A 27,342-nucleotide genomic window follows, 5' to 3' on the forward strand; every position below is an offset into this window, starting at 1 on the left:
CACACACATATATGTACATATATACATATATACAGTATCTCACTACAATGTAATGTAGTGAGTGTAAAGCTTGTGTAACTGTGTAAATTTATTGTCCCCTCAAAATAACTCAACACACAGCCATTAATGTCTAAACAACTGACTAGGGGGAGAAGGAGACTCGCTCACAGCGCGCACACTTAGCTGCAGTCGTGTCTGAATGCTACCACAGGTTTTTGTGTTCTTTCCAGACATTTTAACGTACCACAAAGTTAAAATTACAAACAAGGAAACAAAGTAGAATAAGTCAAAATATATTGTATGACCGAAAAGCGCAAATTAATTACAATTTTAATCGAAATCAGCAGGAGCCTCCAACTTCGCGTCCTACTCCATCGAATTCCGAATCCCTAATTGGGACAATTTGGACATTTTCACTTAGGGGTGTACTCATTTTTGTTGCCAGTGGTTTAGACATTAATGGCTGTGTGTTGAGTTATTTTGAGGGGACAGCAAATTTACACTGTTATACAAGCTGTACACTCACTACTTTACATTGTAGCAAAGTGTCATTTCTTCAGTGTCGTTACATGAAAAGATATAATCAAATATTTACATAAATGTGAGGGGTGTACTCACTTTTGTGAGATACTGTATGGTCATGCATAATTTTGGACAATTATGACCTACAAACATTTACATATCTCATATTTTGCTATATTTCTATATTTACCCTCAACCGTGTTGACATCATGGTTTGAACCCTACTACCCTGATTTCTTGTTTGACCCTATTATTTGATGACTGACCAGCAACTTTCTTCCTTTTGTGTGGCTGACTGAAGTGTGGAAACTGCTGCTGTCACTTGAAAACTGAAAACCCCTATCCCTGCAGGTCAACAGCAGACAAGAATCTGGGACATTAGACCTGTGGGAAGATTGCTCTGTCATCTCCTCCTTTTGACAGATTTTTTCCCCACTCAAAGTAAGGTCTACTGTACAGTAGAGATGTCAGTTAAAGGGTTGATCGGGTTCTCTTTGTCTACTTTTGGGACTTGGGTGAAAATCTAATGTTTTAGATCATATTTATGCAGAAATATAGGAAATTCTAAACTTTCAAGCACCAATGTAGGAGGTCTCATGGAATGACCAACTCTGCTAGTGTTTGCGATTTACTTCATTGCTTTAAAGGGAAAGTATTGTCCTCTACTGTGGACAATAAAATCTAATCCCTAATTAAAGATTTTCAAGCAAAGGATTTCTTTGGCTGATAACTAGTAGGAGACTCATCCCTCTCTAAAAGTATTTAACTCTTAACGCAATAACTCTCGTGCCAATCTCGCATAGACTTATGGCTTTGTATGGCTAAGGAGCTGCATGACATCTCAACTGACTTTATCCGATCATAAATGTATTACTATATGCACTCCTGTTTCAGCTACTGTTAACTCCTATAGAACCCCTTCTTATTGGAACCTTAATAACTCAACACTTCATGAGTCTCTTCAGAATGTAAAGCAATTAGATACAACAGATCAAGCTCTTTGTGATTCCAATATTACCCTAAAAAAATTGTTGAAGCAATTTAATAATTAAAAAATAAACCTCCTGGAACTGATGGACTCACTTCAGAGTTTTATAAATTATTCAGCAAAAAAGCATCATTTCTTTGGAGCAATTCCATGAAAATGTCAACCTTACCTTTTGAAAGGAAATTCTCTTATATCATGTACGCTCTTATATTATGAACTGCTATCAAATACCTATGATGAATGAATACATTTAATTACCTCTTTGAATAAGCTGATCACCTGTCATCTTTATTATAGTAGACTTATTTTGTAGTATGACCCTGGGTGCTATGTGTTTTGTCTGTCTGTCTGGGCCCCTGCACCAGTAGAAACCGTCCACGCACTGCTTCTTATCAATGTGTATAAATACTCTTGGTTTGTATGAATAAACTCGGATGTCTACTTGAGCATGCATGTGTTAGTATGTGTTCATTTAGGCTCCCTAGATCAATCTGAAACGCTCTGAGGAGAACCACATTTTCTAAGCACAGAACTAAAAGTTAATAGAAGTAATTGTAGAACAGGCTGGAAGGCATGACGGAAGATCTGAAAGGCATAATCTGAGATTCCTGAGATACATGGAAATCTAACAATTTGGTGTAAGAAGTGCGATTATTCCGGCCAGGGTATGCGTTTTTCTTACTTCCCTGGTGCGGTGTAATTCCGAACCCATAATTACATAATTATAAATAAGTTTAGAGAAGACATAATCTGAGATTTGGAGATTCCTGAGATACATGGAAATCCAACAATTTGGAAATCTAACACCTTTAAAAATAAAGATGTTAACAAAATCCTTTTAAAGTTGTCCATTTAGGTCCGTATTTTGCTGCATTAAAAATGCTTTTTAGGATTTTTAGGAAATTGCCATGTTTATCAACCACATATAAGGTGTGCACCATTACTAAAATGACATTTTCAACCAGACACATTTCATGTTTTCAAAAGAGGGTTCAAAAACCTCTTTTTAAAAACTTTATATTAACAATAAGCATTTTGCAGAAAGATGGACAAATGTCTGAGAAGTAAATACACTCACTGTCATAATAGCAATGCCTTTTGAATTTAAGAGCTATATTTAGGAAGTCACGTATTATTTACGTGACGCTTTAGTGCTGCGTCACGTCCATGACACACAGTGTGTGTGTGTGTGAGAGAGAAATAGAGAGAGAGATAGAGAGAGAGATAGATACACACAGCCGTGCACATATGGAAATATTTCGCAGACAATTTTCAAAAGCAATTGCAAACTGTATTTGCAGTTGGGTTTCCCAATTGTGGACGCATAAATTGTGACATAATGCAAATGAAAAATGCAAATCGTGTATTACCGTTTCCGTTTATACGAACGTACAGTGTCTGCCAAATTTCAAAGGGAAACGCAAAGTCTATTTGCAATTACATTGTCATGTTTCACTTCCTCAGGGTCGTGTATGGAGCCTGACATGATTCAAACGGAATTTCAAATCCATTTGCATTTCCGATGCCTTGCAGAGAATCGTGTCAATCAGTGTTGGGGGTGGGAGTATACTATGGGGTGTGTTTGGAAGTGATGTCAGTCACAGTTGACCACATTTTAGAGTGCCTTGGGGTCGTACATGGCCATAATAAAGCATAGACGGTTTAAAGTTTTTGTTGGGATGTAATTTTAACTGTAACAAACCTAGCCAGTTTCCACAAGTAAGCATTACAGCAAAAACAGAGTCAGCGATGAAACGATCGCAGCACTTCTGCTTCTGCTCTCCTCCTGCTATGCAATGCCTGCCGCCTTGGTGTACAGTATGAATGCTCTATCCTGCGAACATGGGTGCCGAAAAAAATATACGCTGCTTCTGTTATGCTCACGCATCCAGTGTGGAACAGGTCTTAGGCTCATGAAAGTTGGCTTTTAAACACAATTTTTCACCTCACAGATGTATCGTGTAGAATAAGCAGCATGTTTTGCATAGAAACAGGACCTATTTTTTTAAACAAAAAATCGGGAGTCAATTGGTTACAATTTTTTTTTTGCCAAGGATAAAAATGTTGATGTGACAAATGTTAAGTTTTCAAGGATAATTATTGGCATATCACTTCACCTTCCTCATCTTCTCAAATCCTCAATACAATATTCACTGTTAAAGGAATAACCACCTCGCATGATGATAGGAGTGTCAGGGCTCTACAGTGTGACCATTTCACTCGCATTTGTGACTGAAAAGTACTTTGTGCGACTGTGAAAACATATTTAGTGGCACCGGTGCGAGTGACCTGTTCGAAGTTGTATAATACAACCGGAATAAAAACTACAGGAAGTGCGCGACAGTTACTTTCGCACTGCTTTTTATCATCTCAGTCAACTGAAGAAGTGTGTAAATACCACAAAGAAGCCATTATGATGACAAGAGTAACACTGTACATCATCTTGTACTCTCAACTTGCCGATCTCACAAACTGCCATCTTGTATTGGTCATGCAAAATTACCTGAACCTTCGACTGTGACATGCTCGTGTAGCCACAGCAACATCAGGTGGAGTAAATTAAAAATCATGCTAATGCTACAAGGTGGGTTTAATTCAAACTTCTTTATTAAATAATTCCTCACCAATCATAATCAAGAGTAGCAACTGTTCAGTCTGTAAACATACAGTACGCTGCCGATCTCCTTTACTGTCTTCAGCAACTCTAATCGACAGCGCATTCACTTCATTTACACTCACGGTTGCCAGATATCACTAGAAAGGTTGACTCCAGTTTTCATGTTTTGATTTAATCCCCCAAAAAACGCAATATTATCAGCAGACATGGCAACACTGTACTGGGGGAACCCATCTAAAACTGATAAACAAAAACAAAAAACCTAATAAAATGTAAATCATTTAATAATAAAAACAGACATTATAATAAATTAATAAAAATATAAATAAATTGAGACATGAAATGATGTTTCATTACTATGGGCTGCATTTAATGTCAATTTAACATTAAGCTTAGTAGGTTATTTCTTTAGAAGGCTATTAGCATTCTTTTTCCTAATATGGATCATGCCTATGTTAGTCTACTTTTAATTAGGTCTCTATTGTTTAAGATATTGCTATTATATAAATTCAATTAACAGTGACCATGAGCAGAGAGCTTACATTTAACCGTTTATGACAGACCTCCTGATTAACGAAGTCTGTATCGGCTATAAAAATCCTGATCGGAGCATCTCTAATGAACACCATTAAACTACAGCACTTTGCATCTGGCGGGTAAATGAACTCACCCAATCACATCCTATATGAGATTAATCAGACATATACACAATATGTGCAGAGCGGTTTGTGAATTGGCTTTGGAGAGTTTGGAAAATAGCTAATAGTGTAGCTTTAGATATATTTAAGAGGAGCAGACTTCAAAGACTGAACATTGAGGTTTTTTGTGTTTGTTTACAAGGTGGAACAGGTTAACGGTTGTTTTTTTGCATACACTATGTAAAATTAAATGAAAATATTAAACTTAGTTTATGAGAAGGTAAATTAATTTTTCATGGCTTACACTATGTTGCTAAATTGTCATAATTGTCAAGCTCAAGTTTCCTCATGCCTACTTGTGCGTTATATTGTGGTACATTAACACTATCATCCCTTTAAAATAAAAATAAAAACTAAGCTTCAACTGTGCTCCTAAGGTTTTGTAATTAGTAGCACAAGTGCTCCTAAAATAAATTGTCATTGTAGAGCCCTGAGTGTATTTCTAAGATCACAAGTGCAACAATAAAATTATTAGAAAATCTTTATGTGAGCAGTGTGGCTCCGAAATCTCTGGTGTTATGGCGACAGATTTATCTTTCATTATCTTTAAATAATGTATTCGTACAATCATCTCTACAGCACATTTTCCTTCTTGGCCGTCAACTGCGAATGACATCACTTCCAAATACAAACACGCCCCATAGAATACTCCCACCCCCAACAGTGATTGGCAGGTTTCTGTGCAAGGCATCGGATTTGATACGTTTGAATTTTGTCAGGCTCCGTATGTGACCCAGAGTAAGTGAAATAGTAAACGCAGTTATTGCTATTGCTATTCTGATACAACAGGATCATAACTTGTAAGACATTAGAAATGCAATTACAAATGGGAAAATACATTTCCATTTTAAATTTGGCAGGCACTGTACATTCGTGTAAATGAAAACGCAAACGGCAATACATTATTTGCATTTTCATTACGCCACAATTTATGCGTCCACAATTAGGAAACGGAACTGCAAATAGTTTGCAATTGCTTTTGAAAATTGTCTGCAAAATACTTCCATACACATGTTACCTGAGCTGATCGCTTACATCATACCTTAAAGGACACACCTCTCACGGTGAGTTTTTCTCTCACTCTCATTCACATGTATGCCTTCACATTTTTTCTGGCATCTGTTTAAACACAGATCGTGTCGCTGCTTCTTTTTTCCTCTTCTTAATAGGTAGAATCCAAATGACAGCAATTATCAGACGTGGTTAAAACATAACTACTGAAATTGTTAGTACTTGCCAGGGGTGTTAGCTGGACTGTTAATCATCCAGGGCTGAGACCAGATTCTTCTCCTTCAAAAAACTTTTTAGAAATTCTAAATAGACTGAATAGAAGACATTTTTCTTTTCTTGCATGTGAGGGCTAATTGCTTGAAAAATGTGAAAATTAGACAAAAATTTACCTCAGGTGTTATTACTGTTTGCAGGACTAACTGACTGATAAAATATAAAACTTTCAATCATGAAACTAGGCTGGTTTGGTGTTACTAGACAAGGGGAAACACAACTAAGCTATCATTGTTTAGCTGCTACAGTGCCATGCAAAATACGTTATCTGTGATTATGCTCTGCTCAGATTATGTTCACAAACTCATATAGACATTTATGCACCTTGTTTTCCTGCTCAGCATGAGGGAATGTTAGTGTTTCAGTTTCACCACCCTTATTGGTTAAAAAAAGAATTCTGATTGTCCAAAAAGATGACACTATCAGCATCACAAATATATATAAATAAAATTGGTCTCACTGTTCAGACATTTAAAAAATTGTCCTACATTCTTTCATTCATAAAATAAAATTAAATATTAGATGCCATGAGTGTACGTTCTACCATCATTTACACATTTGAATGGCCATGGAATATGCATCATTGTGATAACATGAAATTAAAAATATTTCATTTTATGGCCATAGGCATTGTTTTGGCTCAGGAGAGCTGTCATTAGCTGTTTCTGTAAAGCAACTCTTTGCTGCCATACACAACAGCGCTTTGCCTTCGCACGTTGGCTAGAGTAGTAACACATAATAATGAAACTAAAGCGGAATCCAGGACATTTTCACAAATTTAGAAATTCCGGCCAGATGCTTTTTTTTAAGGTTCAAAAAAAGAGGAAATGTCCAGGAAAAAGAGGACACCACCTATATCCATTTTCAACCTTTACACTAACTGACTGTGTGAGCTAGTGTGTGGCAGAATGGAGACCTGTCAGCCAATAAGACACAAGTATTTCCACGTACTTTCCTGTAAACTTTGTCTGGCTGGTCTAGCCTCATTGAAGATAAAATACAACACTCCGTTCACTGAGGTTACAAAATTACAACACTGCCGTCTTCTTTTACTGACGTTCAGTTACGTAGTGACAAACAGCTCCAAGTGGAGAATTATTCGGAGGTAAAGGAAAAAAAATCTTCGGGATTACAGCCAGATTACGCCCCTAGTACTAGCGATCATTCTGACAAAAAAACATAATATTGTGATCATTTTGACCCATGATTGTGATTTGAACTCCATGCATCCATCCATCCACTCTCCACACTGCTTGTCCTATGTAGGGTCGTGGTGATGCTGGATCCCTTCATCTCACGCCGTAGGCAGGGAAACACCCTGGACATATTGCAGGTCCATCACAGGGAAAATACACAGACGTACACTCATTCACAGCTATGGGCAATTTAGTGTCTCAAGTTCACCTGACCTGCATGTCTTTGGATTGTGGGGGAAACTCTGATATGATAAATATGTAATATAGCTGCTGATATAGCATGCAATTCTGTACCTTTTGTGGTCTCATGCACACACCAAATTCATGGTCTCTAAACTGAGTCTTGAAAAACACCACACTCTACTGTAATAAATGTGTATTAACAGTTTTTTTTTTATCAGAATTTGTCCAAGCATGTGATTCACAGGTGATTTTCCAGTTATTTACATCTTCAAATTGCATTATGGGCATTGAGCCATGTTTGGACAACTTTTGGTGGCAGCATAAAATTTTATCCAACTGTTTCAACGGTAAGTAATTTTATGGAAAACTTAACACTTCAATTTAACAAAGTGACTGATTTATTGCCATTATTAGTAGTTTGAAATGACATTGTTTGGGTTGGTCATGTAAAATATGATTGTGAATTTTCGTTGGATATTGCTAACATAGTGAGCTGGTGTTCACAATGCAATTATTGTTAAATTATTAACCAGCACTTGGTTTGGGAGATTAAAGGATTTATGATTTTTTTTTCCCCATAAATTTACAAGCTGAGCTGCTTTCTATGAGAGAATTTTTGCAATGTTTTGTAATGTTACTTGGTTATGTTACTTGGGTGAGTATCAGGTTTTTTTATTACAGTTTTACTGTCAGTATTTGTAATCTGAGTGGGAGCTTAGCGCACGAAACGGCGCTTAGCGCACGAAACGCGCGCCCCCCCCCCCCCCCCCCCCCCCATTGTTTATATCAAACTTTTTTGAAAACCAGCAAAAAGTTTGGTCTCCCCCAGCCCCACTTTGCATGTAACAGGTAATTATTCAATGGAAATTTCAAAGAAGTTACTGTTTTCTTGGCATTATACAAGTAGCTAACGTCAACAGTTAAAGTTTATAACTGTTGTCTTTGGACGTGGTAACACGGTTGTGTTAGCCAACGTGTTAATATTGTCTTTTGAGGGGCTTAAAAAATATAATTTTGGGCCATTTGTCGTTTGTGATGGAGAGGGCGATATACTGGTAGAAATTTGACAACCAGTATAAATTTTGGATTATTGTCTCTATTGCTGTTACGGTCATGTGACGTTGCAGTGCTGCGTCGTCATAAAAGTTTGTCCTTGGCATGCGTTTTTAAGCCTTGCCAATTTAAACTTTGAAGCGCAATAAGACATGAAAGAGAACTCAAATCACTATTCACGGGCTACAGACTGTTCTCTGTCCGGAGAAACACCCGGAGTGCGCGTATAGAAAGCTGCCTGTCACAGCCATCTTTTAGTGTTTTATTGCACTTAAACAGTCAAAAACACACAAAGTTATGACAAAATGCCTATCTTGGTGAGTATTCACATAAACGCAGTCTGCTACGTCTTAAGGGAACGTAAACAGCTGAGAAAGAAATCGGATGCGTCAGTATATTGCATCTGTGCATTACGTCTTAAAGTGACAGCAGCCTACGACACCTGCTGCTGTCAGGGTCATTAATGTTAATCCAATAGCATAAGAAAAATCACTCACTGCTTATGACTGAATAACTTTAATAGCTTAAATAAGGATCAATGTATATTTGTGAAGACTACATATAGCGAAGACTATGCAGTGTTTTATTTTATACATTTGATTATATAATTTCTGTATGGCACCATGTCTCCAAGATGACACCTAGAGCTTTAGAGGGCCCCACCTACAGTGAAACACGTGGGTCTATATTCAAGCCTTCCCTGTGCTCTCCTAGTCAACAAATTGTAAGTTATCTTTGTCCCTGTCCCTCTCTATCTCTCTTAACAGTTCAAGTGTAATGCTAGTGTGTATTAGAAATAATATTTTCCTTTGTTTTACAGCTGTAAATGTAGCATCTGGCCAGTCAATAATAAAAGCATCCCCAGCTCTTACCTCCATTTCATTCTCTGTCCCCATCTGTTCTCTCCCTGTCCCTTGATATAGAAATCTCTCTACAATCACAATGTAATAGTAGAAGTAATATTGTTCTTTGTTTTAGAGCCACTGAAGTAGCATCTGGCAGGTCCATGCTCAAACCACCCTCATGCACTGCTAGTCAACAAGTTTTAAGTTCTCTCTTTTTCTATCCCTGCTTATCTCTCTCTTTCCCTATTGCTCTCTCTCTCCCTGCCTCTCTAACTAGATCTCTCTCCTTGCATCTCTGACAAACAACCAAACACATGTATATAATGTTAGTGTAACATTGTTCTTTGTTTACTGCAACACAAGTATGGTGGGTTAATCGTTAAGAGGGAACAATGGCCAGTTAAAATGGCCAATTAAAATATAAATAAATAAATAGATAGATAGATAATTTAGGGGGTATTTCAACATGCATGTTCAACACTGTACTCATGCCTGTGTGTTCATCGAGAACTGGGTGACTGAATTTGATTGTAAGTGTGATAACTGAAGGTCAGGTGTTTAAGTCTGATGAAGCTGTAGGTGATGTTAAAGGCATAGAGGTCTTTTTTTCCAACAGCGAGGGTTTTCAATCTTGTCTTTGAGTTTCAGTTTCCCTTGAACCATTACTGTGTAGAGGTTGATGTTGAATTGTTGAAAGGATTTTATTGTCAATCATTTTAAGGTCATTATATTATAGTGGAAATCCAAGCTTCTAGGTGCTCTCCAAAGAACAGCAGGTCTGTCATTACTGCTATTTCACCTCACCTTTTAAAGTCTGCTCTGAGTGTCTCAGGGTGATCTCTGAGCAGCTTCTTTTGGTATTTTTTCCACCCTACTTCCCTGGTCACATCCTCTAAATAGTGGATCACCAGACTAACTAGACGCCATCCATCTGGATGTTGTTGTTTTGGGCCCATTTTTCCAATTGAAAAAAATACTGCTGTGTTCTTCACTTTCTTTATTACAGAGCTAAGCTGTTTAGCTGTTTTTTTTTGTTTTGTTTTTTTTTTTACATGGATGTACTAGAAGTCCAGTTTTTCTTTATACAAAAATTTTGATACCACTCAGAAATGTTCGGTAGTTAATTCTATCTATACTTGTTTTTTTTCCTTAGCTATGTTGTTGCTTCCCTGCTTTTTTGCTGTCATTTTTAATAGCTTCGTCCTGGTTTAGGCCTGAAATTCCATGGCAGTTGGTGCTGTTGCCAGGTAGCTAGCGTCTTCTACTGATTTTTTGACTTGAAATGTGCCCACTTTCCTCTCCATTTTTTAAAAAAGTTTCATTTATTATTAAAACCTACCACTAAACTTCTTACTTCTTATCTACTCCCAACAAGGACTGCTCAGACTGCATTGCCCTTCTGTAGTGGTCCTTTCTCAACCTCCTCGTGGATTATAGTTTTCTCCAGTTTGGTGTACTTAACTGTGTTTTGACTCATCAACTGTCTACCATTGTTACAATCATCCATTGTCGTCATATTCTGTTATCATCGTCCACATTGGCTATTACTCACCTGCGTCTGCTATTATCAATAAAGATCCCAGCACTTGGTCTCATAAGAGCAGCTTATGCAGGTCTCTTCCCTGAAAATTCTCATATATAATTAATATAATGATTTTGATTATTACCAATAAAACAAAACAAATAACCCAGTCATATCATTTTAAACCTATTATTTGTTGCCTAATCTATCTGCTAAGTATTTCTCAACAAATAATTTCATGCAATTATTTAAAACAATTATTTTAAATTGGCATGTTTTACACATTTTCTCCACTTTGAAATTCTGCTTGGACCCCGGTGATCGGCACTTACGGCTATATTTATTGAGTCTATGGCAACCCATAGAACCACTATCGGGAAAGTTATGAAAAATGGCACACAATACATCTCACCATTAACCATAACAATTTTGGAGACTCTCTCTCTCAAACCCTCTTGCGTCGGCAACTGCAAGTTCGACTTACTTTTATGCTAATAACTTTGGAACCGTAAGGCCTAGAAACAAAATTTCACTGAAGAAATGGCACTTTGCTACAATGTAAAGTAGTGAGTGTACAGCTTGTGTAACAGTATCAATTTGCTGTCCCCTCAAAATAACTCAACACACAGCCATTAATGTCTAAGCCACTGGTGACAAACAAACTAGCATCTATTTCTTTCACTTGAGGGCTAGGAGTCAGGTTATTGTTACATTTTGGTTCTGTCATCTGGACGTTGCTGAGGGCTTCTGCATAAGTAATACCTTCCGTTACTCTGGCATTTTGCATTCTTGCAGCCTCTATCCTTACATGGCACTATAACAATTACAACACTTTGGCTTACATCTGAGCTCAATGTTCAGCACTTGGGGGGGGATCCCTGACAGATAAGATATACATACATACACTCATATATATATATATATATATATATATATATATATATATATATATATATATATATATATATATATATACACATATATATATATATACACACACAGTATCTCACAAAAGTGAGTACACCCCTCACATTTTTGTAAATATTTGATTATATCTTTTCATGTGACAACACTGAAGAAATGCCACTTTGCTACAATGTAATGTAGTGAGTGTACAGCTTGTGTAACAGTGTAAATTTGCTGTCCCTTCAAAATAACTCAACACACAGCCATTAATGTCTAAAACCACTGGCAACAAACGTGAGTACACCCCTAAGTGAAAATGTCCAAATTGTCCCAATTAGGGATTCGGAATTCAATGGAGTAGGACGCGAAGTTGGAGGCTCCTGCTGATTTCGATTAAAATTGTAATTAATTTGCGCTTTTCGGTCATAAAATATATTTTGACTTATTCTACTTTGTTTCCTTGTTTGTAATTTTAACTTTGTGGTACGTTAAAATGTCTGGAAAGAGCACGAAAACCTGTGGTAGCATTCAGACACGACTGAGGCCAAGTGTGCGCGCCGTGAGCGAGTCTCCTTCTCCCCCAGTATCCACATCGCCGAGCGGTGACCCTGACTTCGCCGCACTCAGGCTTGAGTTGCTGGCTTTACTGAGGAAGGACATCGCCGATATTTTTAAAAAGGAGCTCTAGAAGACTCTCGGGGATGCGCCGTCTACTATCCAGCTTGACCTGCAGGCCGTGAAGACACAGCTGGCTAGTGATAAAGTTGCTACCGAGGCTACCATATCAACACTGAAAGGTACTGCTGGGGAAATGGAGCACGCGCTCTGCGGTTACACCGATGAAATCGTTTATATGAAGACTACTTCATATGTTTAACCGTTTAACGCGGTTCGGTGTCAACTTCATGGTATTGAGGACGCTCGCTATGGAATACTTCACCCAGCTCGGCTTCGTATTACATATAACGATGTTCAGAAGGACTTTATTTCAGCTGAGGAGGCAGGAGACTATGTTAAACTCTTGATATCGGAATCAACTGCATCACCTACACAGCGGAGTCTTTTTCGCTCTTCTTTTATTTTTATTTTTTAAACTCGGCCTTCCAGCTCTACAGAATTCGGATTTTTATTGAAGATATTGTCGTTGCTTTACTCCACCTAGATTTTGTGGACTTACTCCTCTTAAAATTTACTTCCGTATTAGTGTGGTTCTCGGTTTTGAGGCTCTGACCGGGTTAGAGTTTCTGTTTATTTAATTTTATTAGTGTTATCTCCTCGGTTTTACATGCTACACTGATATATTATTTGTTACAAGTCTTTAAAAGGTAAGGACATTATATTTATTATTGTGTGCAGACTGTTTATCAGACTTGGTAATTTTGTTGGTTAGGTCAGCTTACTCTCCAAGTTGTTTTCACATTGCGGACAACGTTTGGTTTTTGTAGGATATACTGCTGTATCATTTGTTTATGGAGACTTTGGGTGTGTGGGTGTTTGGAGGATTGTGAAAGTAAGCAGAACATGCCAATGCTTTGAAGGATGTAATGTTATTTAATTGCGAATCTGTTTTTAGAGGATTTAAACCTAACATGGTGAACAAATTTTATTATAGAATTCAGGCAATTTTACTGGGGTTATCTCATACAGTGTAGCAAGTAATAATCTGGAAAGACCTTTGTAATATCAAAGTCTAAAACTGGATTTAAAGAGAAGCAAATTAGTAAATGAATCACATGTAAATGAATCATACATAAATGAATCACATGAAAATGTATCACTTGAATATGAATCTCATGAAAATGAATCTCATTCCCATGATGCATTTCCACTGCTATGATGGACAAATATCTGGGCAAACGGATTTCGACACAACAACTGTTACTACCAGAACACATCTTTTTTTTTACCAACGCATATCAGTATAGTTTACAACTGTTTTACTAGATTTTCAAATTGTGACAAATTGTTTTAGTGAAGCACACACCTGTTACATTTCATATAATGTGTTCATATGAGAGTCAGCTCAGTTGCTAAAAGAATGTTACTATCGAGTGCTGATATCGATATTATCATATAAAAAGTTCTTTCTCACCTTTGAACCATATTGGTTGAGACTCTCAAAGCTCACTCTCTTAGCAAGGGAAATGCAGGCAATGCGGCGAGGCTGAGTACAGGCTATATGTTTAAAGCCAGATGCCAGCAGGTACTGGGGCACCTGTGTGGACTTCCCACAACCGGTGTCTCCAGCCACCACCACCACCGGGTGGGTTTGGACCAGCTCCACAAACCGGTCACGGTAGTGGAAGATGGGCAGGCTCTTCTGCTCATGTTGCAGCTTGACAAGTTTACAGAAGCTCTGCTTCTGAGTGAAGTCTAGAAAATGAAGCAGAGCAAGACGACAGTTTGTGACCTCCTGGCTGCTTGGGTCGGTCGGGTAATTCCTCTGTCGCCTGCCATGGAAGCCTCCGAGACGATCCTCCATGTCGCTGATGCTTACAAAGACGTTGATCCTGTATCGGGCATCGTATTCTTTTGGGAGCCCAAGATCCACTGTGTCCCTTTCACGCGTCTTATGTAACTCTTCCATACTTTTACTGGGTTTTAAGTCCTCGGTCTCCTTTTTGGCTTTAAACCGCTGAAAGCGCTCAAAGAAAGCCCAAAACTCCGTATGTTCAATACTTTTCGCCTGAATGTAGTCGTGCTGGCGAAAAAAGATCTCATCCATCCTGGCACGACACTCTGGACTATTCCAGTCCCAGCCCCGGATGCTCTCAGACATTTCTACCTGCTAGAACGCTAACGTGAAACTCACAACAGCGAAAATTATAAATAACTGTCAAACTGATGTATGCTTATATTTTCGTGATTAAAAAAGGTACTACGAGACTGACGGACATCCACGTTGGTTTTACTTTGAATCTTTTTAAAAGTTGCAAATTACGTGGTTGTATTTAGGCGAACATCTCGATAACCTAATAAATTCCACAACACATGACTGTAGCGCTTTGATGCCAGACACTATATCGTGTTTGGTTCGTTCATAAACACGTAGTGTCCAATGACGTCATAGGCTTCGTTTCCGCACACAGCCACACGATTGTTTGGAACTTGATTACAAAGACCATCGTGTACATTACGGTGGTGTAAATAATACACGGGGGAGCCCAATGAGTTCTAAAATCTGTCCGTGACTCACCTCCACCGTCTACAAAAAGCGATTAAACCACGCATACTCGACACTTTGCACTGGAGTAAGCTGAAACAGGTTGTACTGACTGACCTACAACCTGTACAGTGTTGGTTTTTTTTTTTTTTTTTTTTTTTTGGTGTGTCTTCTTCTTCTTCGAGTTTAATGACGGTTGGAAAACAAACATTAAGTGCATTCCCGCCACCTACTGGGTTGGAGTGTAGAACATTGAGAAGAGAAACAAAACAACATCAAAAACAAATCCTATTAAACAGTCCTACTTTCTTTAAATATCTCAATACCGCATTATATATTTTATGCTTATCCAAACCATTATGCAGCCGTTTTTTAAGTAATAATTTTCCTATTCATATTTCCCTTACTTCTTTTAGCAAATGTGTCCTTTCTCTTTTAAAAGCATTACAACATAGTATAACATGCTCACTAGTTTCTGCTAATCTACATTTACTGCAATTTCCAGACTCATGTTATCCGATTAGAGGTAATTTAAAGCTGTATGACCAGGGCAAAGTCTATTTATAATTGTGTCTTTTCTTCTATTACCAAAATCTCTTTCACTACCAACCTGATATTGAACATGATACAGATGTCAAAAACCAGGATTCCCAATTCCCTAGGTAAAAAAAATGACGTAAGCAAGACGACTAAACAACCGGGAGGGACCTTGGTCTTATCGTTATCTCGAGGGGGGGGGGGGCAGCCACCCTTATAACTGGCTTTCTTCATGGTTCTCTAAAAATTAAGGCTTTCCTTGCGAGACGAGAATCTTCACCATCTGAATCATGAGTAAGTTATATTTTCCTTTTTTTCCTGTATTTCTCGTTTATAATTTATTTTCATATTTGCACTATATTTCTTAGTTTATATATATATTTATACTACTTGAAAAGCGGTTTACTGTACTTCCAACTTCTTAATATCATTACAGTTCTACTGTCCTGCATATCCTACTATTCTGTTTTTTATAGAGTTTCTCTATTACTATAAGATATTATTAAAGTTATTCATGTGTGTGTATGAGGAAGAGAGAGTGTGTGTTTATGTATGTTGTGTCTACTTGCCCGCCCTTGACTGCACGAGTGTGTGTGTGTGTGTGTTTTTAGCACTCCTCAGCTCGTACACTTCTTTTTGACTTTTTTTGACTATTACTGCTATTAAATTGCTCGTGATTCCAATCTGTCAATGTCCGCCTAATCCCGCTTCTATGTGTCTAGGTGCCCGTTTTTCCTTCTTCTCCCTTATGTTTATTTTATGACATTTTTTATCCACAACACTCTTTTGTCTTTATCCCAAACTTCTTGCCACTTTCTTTTTATAACCATTTGGATTATTGCCGTAACTTCTGCTTTACTTAAAAGGATATTCATTTCTATATTAGAGAATTTCAGAGCTTGCTTTACCAGGTGATCTACCCCCTCATTTCCTTCTACCCCTGCATGTGATGGAACCAAAAGAAAGCATATCTTAACACCTAAGGTTTTAACTGTAAATAAACTTAGAAGTATGCCATACAAGATGTCTTTTCTGGAAGATCTTCCAGTTAATAAACAAGATAGTGCAGAAAATGAGTCTGAGCAGATCACCATCTCAAAATCGAGCATCCTCCACCCATTTAATAGCTAATAGGATTGCTACTATGTCTACTATTGCTACAATTGATACTATTGCTACTATGTTGAGAATTCTCTTACTTGATCAGAAGTACTTTTTGCAATTTTGGAATAAATACAGCTGCTTCAGCTTGACCAGTTTCTGGATCTTTAGAGCCATTGGTCAATATTGAAAACATTGGGTAGAATTTCAGCTCTGGGTACTGATTGATCACTTCTTATTTTTGACATTACTCTGTTTTTCATCATTAACTACTTCTTGTAACTAAATGTCCCCTAAAGGCATAGGAATAACTAAAGGGGAATAGGTGATACCACCACTGTAGGCCTCATATCCATTTTAGACAATCACAAGGACTGGACTTCTTTTTCCGTAATCTATCCAAAGATATTCAGGATGGCTGACTCATGCTCCCAGCAGTTCACCAATATCTTTTTGACTGGATGAGTCTCACTATGACCTTTTATTGACATCCTGCGTGCGAACAATAATTTTCACCTTCAGATGTCAAGAGGCTTTCACACATTTCAATCTTTAGAGCAGGGATGGATGTAGATCTAAGAGCCCCACAACATAAACATAATGCCTGGTATTGTATCGCATCAACTTTTTTAAAACTGTATTTTAGATGCAGATCCATATACTGTACACCCATAATCTATTGTAGACCTAATCAGCACACAATATATCCTCTTCAACAACTGATGTCTGGCAAACTAATCTACCATGATTAAACATCTTATATATTTATTACATTTGTCAACTATTTTCTTTATGTGAACTGCAAATTTGAGTCTTGGGTCTAGCCACGCCCCCAGGAATCTTATTACTGACTCTTACTCCCAATAATGTCCATATAGCTTCAACCTCACGGTAGGGTTGATTATCTTTTTTGAGAAGCAAATAACCTGTGTTTTTGATACAGAGAGGAGAAATCCCCATTTATCAGCCCACTTTCTACCTCATTTATTGACTTTGGCATACTCTTAATTATATATGATGCATTCTTCCCTCTTTTCCATAAAGCACCATCATCTGCAACTAGAGACATCTTGAACACTGTACCCACATTGGAGAACACATCATTAATCACTACATTTAAAAGGATAAGACTGCATATACTACCTTGAGAGGTACCGTTTTCTATGTTGTACACATTTGAGTAAGCAGATCCCACCCTAACTTGTATCATTCTGTCAAACAGAAAGTTATATTATTATTATTATTATTATTATTATTATTATTATTATTATTATCATCATTAATACATTTTATTTTAAAAAGTGCCTTTCACAATACAATTTTGTGAATACAATTCACGAAACACTAAAGCAAAATATTATATATAAACAATTATACATATGCACATATAATCATTATACATAAAACACTAGAACACATATTATAATTAAGTATATGTAACCATGTCACAGAGAATGAGTTTTTATAGAACTTTTGAATCTTGAAATGGATTCACAGTTGCGGATGTGATGGGGAAGTGAATTCCAGAGCTTAGGGGCAATGTGACTAAAGGCTTTTCCACCCACACAGCAAATTGAGCAGAGTTGAATTTTTGGTGTTGATGAACAGTGAGTCAATCTATCTCTACCTGGAATTGATCTAACTCTGTATGTTGTCTAATCTGTTAGATTTCACACTGTAGCACGAAAGAGTTGGTGTCAAAATGGAGTGTTATAACTGTTTTCTAGAAATCAACTCTGATAGTGTTACCGCTATGGTGGAACGCACCATTAGGAGTGACTGACCTAGATCAGGCTGGTTGCTGATTCGTCCGTCCTTCTGGCAGGAGTTAGGTTAACGGACCCCTCCCTTAATTCTAGTGGAATGCACAGCAGGTGGAACGAAGGATATTTTGTGGAAGAAGACTTTGTGTCGGTAAGTAACAGTTTATTAGATGACCCAATGTGTGCTATTGTTATAAACAGATGAAAATACGTATTTAGACTTATGTATGATGTTTATAGTCACTGCAAGGAAGAGCAACAGTAAAGCTAGAGCCGACAAACTAACGTTACCTAATGTTAACATTAGCTAACGTTATCATTAGCTCCTAATTGTCTGGCAAGCTAATGTTAGCTAGAGTTTGTTTCTTCTACTTTCATCCGGTTTCTGATTACTGGTCTATAAGTGAACTAAATGGAAATCTCATTGAGTTTGCAAAGTTTGCCAATGTCAATTATGTGACATTACATCAGTTATGTTAACAGTCTTTTGAATAAGAGAACAGCTAAAATTAGTTAGCTAATTAGCTAAAGTTAGTCAAGAAACCTGCCCCCACGTGTTAGCTGCATGGAAGCAAAGATCCTGATAGGAGGACTGGGCATATCAAACTTAAATTCAGATTATCAGACATGTGTGGGTAGTTAATTTGAAGTTAGGAAAGTAAATTTGAAGGACTCATTCACAAAGAGGTTTTTCATGCATACTAAAGGCATTTTCACACGGGAAGCCACACCGCTAGTATTCAGTTCATTTTCAAGGGGAAGCGGGCAGGTCGGTGGTGGTAACGTTACAGCAGTCTGGAGAGAGTTGGTACTAGTGCACAAAGAGCACGTCCGCCTGCCTCCAAAATGAACAATGTTTAAACTATAGAGGTGCAGGAATTACAGCCAAACCAACTGACAAATGAATGCTATTGTCCTCAAATTATCAATTTTCATCTCACTTTTCATAAGCAAGCAATAATCTACCTGACAGACAGAAAATGTGTTAAATTTGCTGATGTGTTTATTGCATGTTTTGACATGAATTCGCATTGCGCCATGCACTTTTGTGTAACAATGTCTTGTTTTAGAGAGGCATTATAACTTTGGCTCCTATTTGGACTGTGTTGGCCTGGCTTGATTAACAAATAGTTATTCTATATCCTTTTACAGGAAATGCTGGCGAAAGTGGACATAGGAGGAGGGCAGAAATATATTTAAGTTCCACAGACTGATGAAGTCTTTCAATTTGAGAAATTCCTTCAAGAAGGTTTGTAGTTTATTTATGGGAATATTTTGCATTTAATGCTGTTATCACTGTAGTTGAATACGCAATATTACAGATTCTCTAAATAAAGAGTTTGCAAGTGCTATAGTGTTAGAATATGAATTACAAAAATGGTTCTGTCAGCAAACAAAAAATGGTCTCCATGCCTATTTAATATTGTATTATTGCAATGTACTGTACTTTTTATTCTCCTAGTAACAGAAGTTTAGTCTGCAGCCAGACAGTTTCAGTAAGGGCCAGCTCTCAGTCACTGATGTGTCAGGAACAGAGGTGGATGGAGATGTCTTTGATGAACTTGTCAAGTCAGGTGTCTTGACCTTCAAGATCCCCTTACCAGTAATGGGTAAAGATGTGAAGGCATGGGAAAAGGCAGGGGTTTGATGAGGTATCACAGGCAGTGTAAACTAAGAGGCATATAGTGTGTTGTCTAAAATATCTTTTTGAGGGACCTCAAAATATTATCATTTGCTATACTATTGATCATTATGTTAAGTACATCTTATTCGTATATATGGAAAGTACTTAATGAAGATAATATACTTTATAGTTTTTTATGTAACCATTCAAGTATTTGTTGAAATGCTTTTGTTACTGATAAATACATCCATCCATCCATCCATCTTCAACCGCTTACTCCTTTTCAGGGTCGCGGGGGAACCTGGAGCCTATCCCAGGGAGCATCAGGCACAAGGCGGGGTACACCCTGGACAGGGTGCCAGTCCATCGCAGGGCACTGATAAATACATGTATATTTAAATTGATTTTGTTCTGTCTGCGATTTTGTAGATCTGGATGTTCAGCTGGTCTCAGATCAAGCATCCTCCTCTGTACTGACACCACTATCCCCAGCTTCATCCCATTCATCAGACTCCACAAATGTCCTTGAGTCCACAAGAAAGAAGAGGAACCCGACAGATTTAATGGACCAGAATGAAGCAAGACAGGTAAGCTTTGAATAAATGTACTTAAAATCCTCAATTACATAATTGTTTATTGTGACACTTTTTCCATACCTCCAAGATCCTTTCTGTAAACATGGATATGTAAGTTCTTGTATTCTGTCTGAAAACCCAAACCAGTGTGTGTTTTTATATTTTCTTTCCTTTTATAGTTTTGAAGTTAAAATGATTTTGTTTTAGATGAGTGTTTATAGGTTGCTCAGCTTTATATTTTCCACTTGTTTTTGTAATGTTATATAGTCATTGTGTGAACTTATTGTGTTGAGTAATTCATTCTTGAAGCCTTGCACGAGATGCCTCTCTTTGGGTATTTTCTTAAACAGGAACACTACTATGATCCTGAGGGTAATACTGGCTTCGTTGCATGGAGCATCAAGAGAGTTCAACGTAACACTTGTGCTGCCTCCCGGTGTCATTCCAAGACTGTTCTTCAGGATGGTCCAAAAACCAGATGAGAATCTCTGTTAACCTGTCAACAGCTATTTGGTGAGGAGTGCAAGGAGGCAATATCTACAATACGATATTCTACTGATGAATCTGTGGTTAAAGAGAAGATCAGAGCAACTTTCCAGTATCGACAGAAGATGGTCGGTGAGGATACATCATCTTCAGTCCTGGATTTGTTCCCTCGTTTTCTTGATGTACCTGGACTGGTAAGAAAATCTTTAGCTTTGGAAGTAGTTTGAAAAGGAAATTACCTTCTCTGTAGTTATTAAATTAGTTCACTGGTACAGTAGAGAAAAGGAGTTGTTCAATTATCACCATAACAACAACAGGCCGGTCCAAACTGAGAAATTCAACTTTCTAATATTTTATATCCCAAATGTATGCATAAATCTTAATTTTTAGTATTTGACCTTTCATCCATTTATGTCCGTTATGTTTAAACCTGTATAAACCTTGTTTATAGATCGACCAGGATTTATCCATGATGTTTGGTGATGAAGTGTCTCAGAAGTTCCGGAAAAACTGGTCAACATTCTTCAAGCCAAAAATCATTGCAGACTGCAAGACTTTAAGAATATGGGCGAGCTGCTGTCAGGAACTGAACCTGAATCAGAGGACTACTGGTCAGTATAAACTGTTTTGTATTTTAAAAATATTCCAGTCTTTAAAAAAATAATTAAAGAGAGATCATTTAATTATTTTGTGATGTCTTTAGGATGGGACAGCGATATGTCCTTTTGCTGCTGCATCTGCTCCCTCCAAACTCAAGAGGCCAGGAAAAAAACATCCAAGATCAGTTCACCTCAAGCAACCAGCCATCTTGTGAGATATCTTAAGGTATGCAAAAGTTAAGATTTAAACATCAGATCTTAATTTAGGAATTCTTGAGGTGTAGATTATTTTGGGATTCTGAGACCTGCATCTCACTTTGCTTACTGCAGACAAGATGTGACGGTACTAGTGATAATGTAAAAAACATGCAAAGAGTTTTATTTTCATATTTATTTTATGTCCCTTTGCTGACCTACAGGAAGGGGCCAGTGTGACTACCTTCATTGAGAGTGCTGACACAAGACAACCGTTCCTCCTCTGCATCAGTGAGCGAAAGAAGGATATCCAAAAGTTCTCCAATACTATTGACGAAAAACCGATCCCATGTAAGGCGCACACATCAGTGGCAGCTTTTGATGAACTATTCAAAGCTCACTATATCTTCAGTCTCTCATATGATGAAGCTCTTTGTAATTTCTACACATTTATCCAAACCACTATCTATAACATCGATGTCGGAAGAGCAAAGGAGAGCCCGCGTGTTAAAGAACTTTTAGCAAGATTGCTGCAGCGAGATTAACAACCTTGAAGATGTTCTCATGTTTTGTATGTAAAGCGCACCTCAGAACTTGTTTAGTTCTTTGTCAACATTTAAAATTTCAACATGGTTTATATCTTAGGAAAAAGTTACGTTTAAAATGTGGAGAGCCAGGTTGCCCATTATCATTTTGTACTTACAGTGGCTTCCGAAAACACCTCAGCAAGGTACATAGTCACAATATGGATCAAGAGATTGATACTAATCAGGACCTTTCCACTCAGGGAGAATATGAGGCGGAATGTTCAAATGATCGCCCAAATTCTGTTGCCACTTTACATACTTCACAAAGTTCTTTTGTTACAAGTCAGCTATCTTGAATGTTTGGATCAATTGTTGCTCATTTGCAAGCATCAGGTCTTTCGGAAAGTGCTGTCCAAACAATTGTTTGTCCACTGGAAGTTCTTAATGATGTTAAAAGCCAAACACAAGATGTAGTTCTTTAAATTGTTACTCCTGAAAGTACAAGTTCACACAATTGTAGAAGAATAGAACACTGTTTTGATCAATTAGGTAATCCTTTTTCAGCATTAAACACTGAGTCAAAGAGGCATAAATATTATGATGAGAAATGGGAAATAGTTTAACCTAAAGAATGTGTTCTTGGGGTGAGAATGGATTTGCACAGAGATAGAACTACAAGTATCTATAGTTAGGTTCCCGTAACGGACAAGTGCATGTATGTACCCATTCTGGGTGCACTGAAATCCATATTCAAAAACAGTCAAGTTAGAGAGAGCTTTTTACAGGACAAACAGAGTGGAATTGGAGTTTACAAAGACATTAATGATGGGTCGTATTTCCAAATCCATGCACTGTTCTCGCAGCAAAAGCATACTTTACAGATTCTACTCTATTACGACGATTTTGAAATTGCTAACCCTCTAGGTTCCAAGAGGGGGATCCACAAACTTGGTTGTATCTATTTTACTCTAAAAAATCTTCCACCCAAGTGTAATTTGGTAATGATTAATGTACATCTTGCAGCTCTATTCTACATGGAAGATCTTAAGACATATGGTTTTGATGTGATACTAAAGCCCCTTATTAATGACTAGAAAATCTTAGAAACCGAAGGCATACAGCTTCCTTGTTTTGAACAACCATTGTTTGGCTCAGTAATTCAAGTAACAGGAGATAATTTGGCTTTAAATGACTTGCTGGGATTTGTGGAATCTTTCAGTTCAACTAATTTCTATAGGTTTTTTTAAGGAAGAAGTTCAATCTGTATTTACTGAAGATCATTCTGGGTTAATTTTCCATTCCAAAGAGGTTCATACTGAACACTGTAAGGCACTAAATGAAAATCCTAAACTGCGATCAATATATGGGGTCAAAAAGTCAAGTGTGCTCAATTCTTTACAGTATCAGTACCATTGTACTGATAACTATGATGATAACATCATGCATGATCTGCTAGAGGGTGTGGTACAGTATGAACTTAAGCTGTTTTTTGAGTACCTTGTTAAACAGGACTATGTCTCTTTGAACACATTGTCAGATAGGATACAGAGCTTTAATTATGGTTACACAGACCGTAAAAACAAACCAAGTGGGGTAAAAATGGATAATAAGAGCAAACACCTGGGTTTGAATGACATACAGTCCTGGTGTCTTCTGCACAACACTCCACTGATATTTGGTTATGTCATTGAAAGGAATAAGAATCACTGGAACTTTCTCCTGCTTTTGATACAGATTGTCAATGTAGTGTTCTCCTACACCATAACTGATGGGATGATATGTTACTTAAAACATCTGATCTGTGATCACCATACTCTGTTCAAAGAATTGTTTCCTGACAAGAGGTTGATTCCCAAGCACCACTTGATGATACACTATCCGAGATACATAAAAAAAATTGGCCCTCTTATCCATATGTGGTGCATGCGATTTGAAGCTAAGCACCATATTTTCAAAAGATGTGGCAAAAATTTCAAGAATCTCATTAAACCATTAGTAAAGCAACATCAACATCAGTTGGCATTTAACTATGAAAATTATTGTTTTAGAAGGTTTGAATTTGGTCCTACAACATCAAAAACCATCTGTGACTTGCAAGGTGGGGAAGAACTCAGACAGACATTATATTTTTGAAGCCTATTTGAGTGTTACAAGTACAAAGTGGGTCAGACATTATGGTACTGAGTATCAGTTTGGTTTGTTCATATGCACTGGATGTACTTATGATCTCCCTGTGTTCAAAAAGATCTGTGAAATAATAATATATGAAGAGAGTGCTTTCAAAATTTCCTGTAATGTAAAAATAATGTACTATGATAACCACTTCAGTGCATATTGTATAGAAAATGACCAAATGGATGAGTTTTCTGTCATCTCTGTGAATGAACTGACAGATTTTAGGCCATTTGACAAGCAGTGCTCTAATGAGAATAATCAAAGAGAGTACATAGTGCCCAACTGTTATATTTAGAAAGACTTGACTTGAGGGGTCAGTAATGTTAACACAATTGAAAAAATAAAATTATTATAAAGCAATTAAATTTATTTGCCTTTTAGATTGGTAATCATATAAATGTAATTTTAATTGTGAAGTAGCATATTACCACTTGTGTTAGAAGCAACTCATTTTATAGTATGCAATTAAAACTGTGACAGTTAATGAATTACTCTTATGAGAATTAATTTCTAACACTACACACTGGTGTTGAGAAACTAACACTTGAGGAGTGTTAAATTTCAACTATACAAAGAGTTGATGTGAACTCTATTAAAGTGTTAAAATGCCAACACTTTAAAAGTGTTGAAATGAACTCCAATAGAGTTGATTTGTTTCTGTGGATTTTGCTGTGCATGGTGCTAAAGTTCATGTCCGGTATTGCTATTAGACCTGCTGAGGAGGATTGCAGTAAGTGGAGAGTGGTGTAGTTCTCTAAGAGGTTAGCGAGGTAAGAGGGAGCATAATTATGTATGGCTAGTGAAGCTGGATGAGCAGAGGTGTTACATGGCTGGTTGATTTGGAGCATGTAATGATCCTTGCTGCAGAGTTTTGAATTATTTGGAGCCAGTGAAGTAGTTTATTAGGATGCCAGACAGCATGGAATTGCAGTAGTCAATGTGGGATGTGCAGTATCTCACAAAAGTGAGTACACCCCTCACATTTTTGTAAAGATTTTATTATACCTTTTCATGTAACAACACTGAAGAAATAACACTTTGCTACAATGTAAAGTAGTGAGTGTACAGCTTGTATAACAGTGTAAATTTGCTGTCCTCTCAAAATAACTCAACACACAGCCATTAATGTCTAAACCGCTGGCAATAAAAGTGAGGACACCCCTAAGTGAAAATGTCCAAATTGGGCCCAAAGTGTCAATATTTTGTATGGCCACCATTACTTTCCAGCACTGCCTTAACCCTCTTGGGCATGGAGTTCACCAAAGTTTCACAGGTTGCCACTGGAGTCCTCTTCCACTCCTCCATGACGACATCACAGAGCTGGTGGATGTTAGAGATCTTGTGCTACTCCACCTTCCGTTTGAGGATGCCCTACAGATGCTCAATAGGGTTTAGGTCTGGAGACATGCTTGGCCAGTCCATCACCTTCACCCTCAGCTTTTATAGCAAGGCAGTGGTCGTCTTGAAGGTGTGTTTGGGGTCGTTAACATGCTGGAATACTGCACTGGGGATCATGCTCTGCTTCAGTATGTCACAGTACATGTTGGCATTCATGGTTCCCTCAGTGAACTGTATCCCCCCAGTGCCGGCAGCACTCATGCAGCCCCAGATGATGACACTTCCACCTCCATGCTTGACTGTAGGCAAGACACACTTGTCTTTGTACTCCTCACCTGGTTGCCGCCACACACACTTGCTGTGTTGAGTGATGGATGGGCATAGTCTTGCAGTGTTCCATAGATGGAAAAAGGCACTGCAAGAAACATTGTTTATGTGTGCAGCAAATGAGAAAATGCTATGTAAAATGTCACTAGGCTCTTAACCTGAGTGGAGTATGGTATAGTGCAGCCGTCAATGGAGAGGGTGAAGGTGTTTCAAGTGCTGTTTTAGAGCCAACAATGAGTAGCTCAGTCTTATTGCAGTTTAATTTCACTTAGTTCTTAGTCATCCATAAGTTGATGTCATGAAGACAGGCTATGATCATACTGAGAGGAAGAGAGTCTGAGGGCATTGTGGAATGTGTAAAGCTGAGTATCATCAGCATAGCAGTGAAAGTGAACACCATGATTTCAAAGGCTATTACCAAGTGGGAGGAGATAGATGATAAATAGGAGAGGCCCTAAAACTGAGCCCTGGGGAACCCTCTTGGTGACAGCCGAGCTCTCTGACTTGCAGCTTATTATTTGGACAAATTGTGTCCTGTCAGTTAGGTAGGACATGAACCACTGATGTACAATGCCAAGGACTCCAGTGTTAGCTAGATGTTCTAGAAGAATCCGATTAGAGATGGTGTCAAAGGCTGCACTGAGGTCTAGGAGGATGAGGATGGAGAGAAGTCCAGAATCAGCTGCGCAAAGGAGGTCATTGGTTATCTTAAACATGGCAGTTTCTGAACTGTGTTTAGGATGAAATCCAGATTGGAATGGCTCAAACAGATTATAGTTTTTTAGGTGATCCCAATAATTATTGAAGTCATCAGGATCGATTCCTGGCTTTTTCAGCGTTGGTCTGACAATGGCAGTTTTTTTTGTCAATTAAAAATGACATGAAATAAACATGAGGGAGACTTAGTATGAGTAAAAATGTAATTTTATTGGTAATTCACAGGACGGGTGGGTGCGTAGTCTGGAGGAGAGCGAGAGGGGGAAGAAAATGGGGTGCATCCTGGGGACATGGGGAAATCAGCGAGGGTGAAGTGAACGGACCACTGAGAGTCGGGCGGACTGGTAGGTGAGAAGAGGGACGAATGGTCGGGGCCCGGATCAGAGAAGACGACATCATCC

At 37.9% G+C, this 27,342-nt stretch overlaps 2 protein-coding genes across 7 annotated transcripts in view; one reads left to right on the forward strand and one right to left on the reverse strand.

The window, feature by feature from the left end:
* Window positions 1-15,122, reverse strand: part of dhx34 (DEAH (Asp-Glu-Ala-His) box polypeptide 34) — a 42,998-nt gene extending 27,876 nt beyond the window's left edge. The window contains exon 1 of the mRNA XM_017465288.3: window positions 13,907-15,122. Coding sequence (XP_017320777.1) covers window positions 13,907-14,593 — 687 coding nt within the window. The 5' untranslated portion in view covers window positions 14,594-15,122. The remainder of the gene's footprint in view (window positions 1-13,906) is intronic.
* Window positions 12,160-27,058, forward strand: LOC108264015 (uncharacterized). 6 transcript variants are annotated; one of them, XM_017465312.3, is made up of 10 exons: window positions 12,160-13,139; window positions 15,640-17,766; window positions 18,113-18,222; window positions 18,343-18,529; window positions 19,531-19,627; window positions 20,432-20,589; window positions 20,928-21,257; window positions 21,515-21,674; window positions 21,767-21,888; window positions 22,082-27,058. In XM_017465312.3, the coding sequence occupies exon 10, from the start codon at window positions 23,573-23,575 to the stop codon at window positions 24,515-24,517; it is 945 nt and encodes a 314-aa protein (XP_017320801.1). In that variant the 5' UTR covers window positions 12,160-13,139; window positions 15,640-17,766; window positions 18,113-18,222; window positions 18,343-18,529; window positions 19,531-19,627; window positions 20,432-20,589; window positions 20,928-21,257; window positions 21,515-21,674; window positions 21,767-21,888; window positions 22,082-23,572; the 3' UTR covers window positions 24,518-27,058. The 6 variants fall into 6 exon arrangements, with proteins under 6 accessions (XP_017320801.1, XP_017320803.1, XP_053534025.1 ...); XM_017465314.2 differs by lacking the exon at window positions 12,160-13,139 and having other exon boundaries at window positions 15,133-15,808; window positions 17,660-17,766; XM_053678050.1 differs by lacking the exon at window positions 12,160-13,139 and having other exon boundaries at window positions 15,133-17,766; window positions 19,841-20,589.
* The last annotated feature ends 284 nt before the right edge of the window (window positions 27,059-27,342 follow it).

The sequence above is a fragment of the Ictalurus punctatus genome, chromosome 4, assembly GCF_001660625.3.
Source record: "Ictalurus punctatus breed USDA103 chromosome 4, Coco_2.0, whole genome shotgun sequence".
NCBI classification, from domain to species: Eukaryota; Metazoa; Chordata; class Actinopteri; order Siluriformes; family Ictaluridae; genus Ictalurus; species Ictalurus punctatus.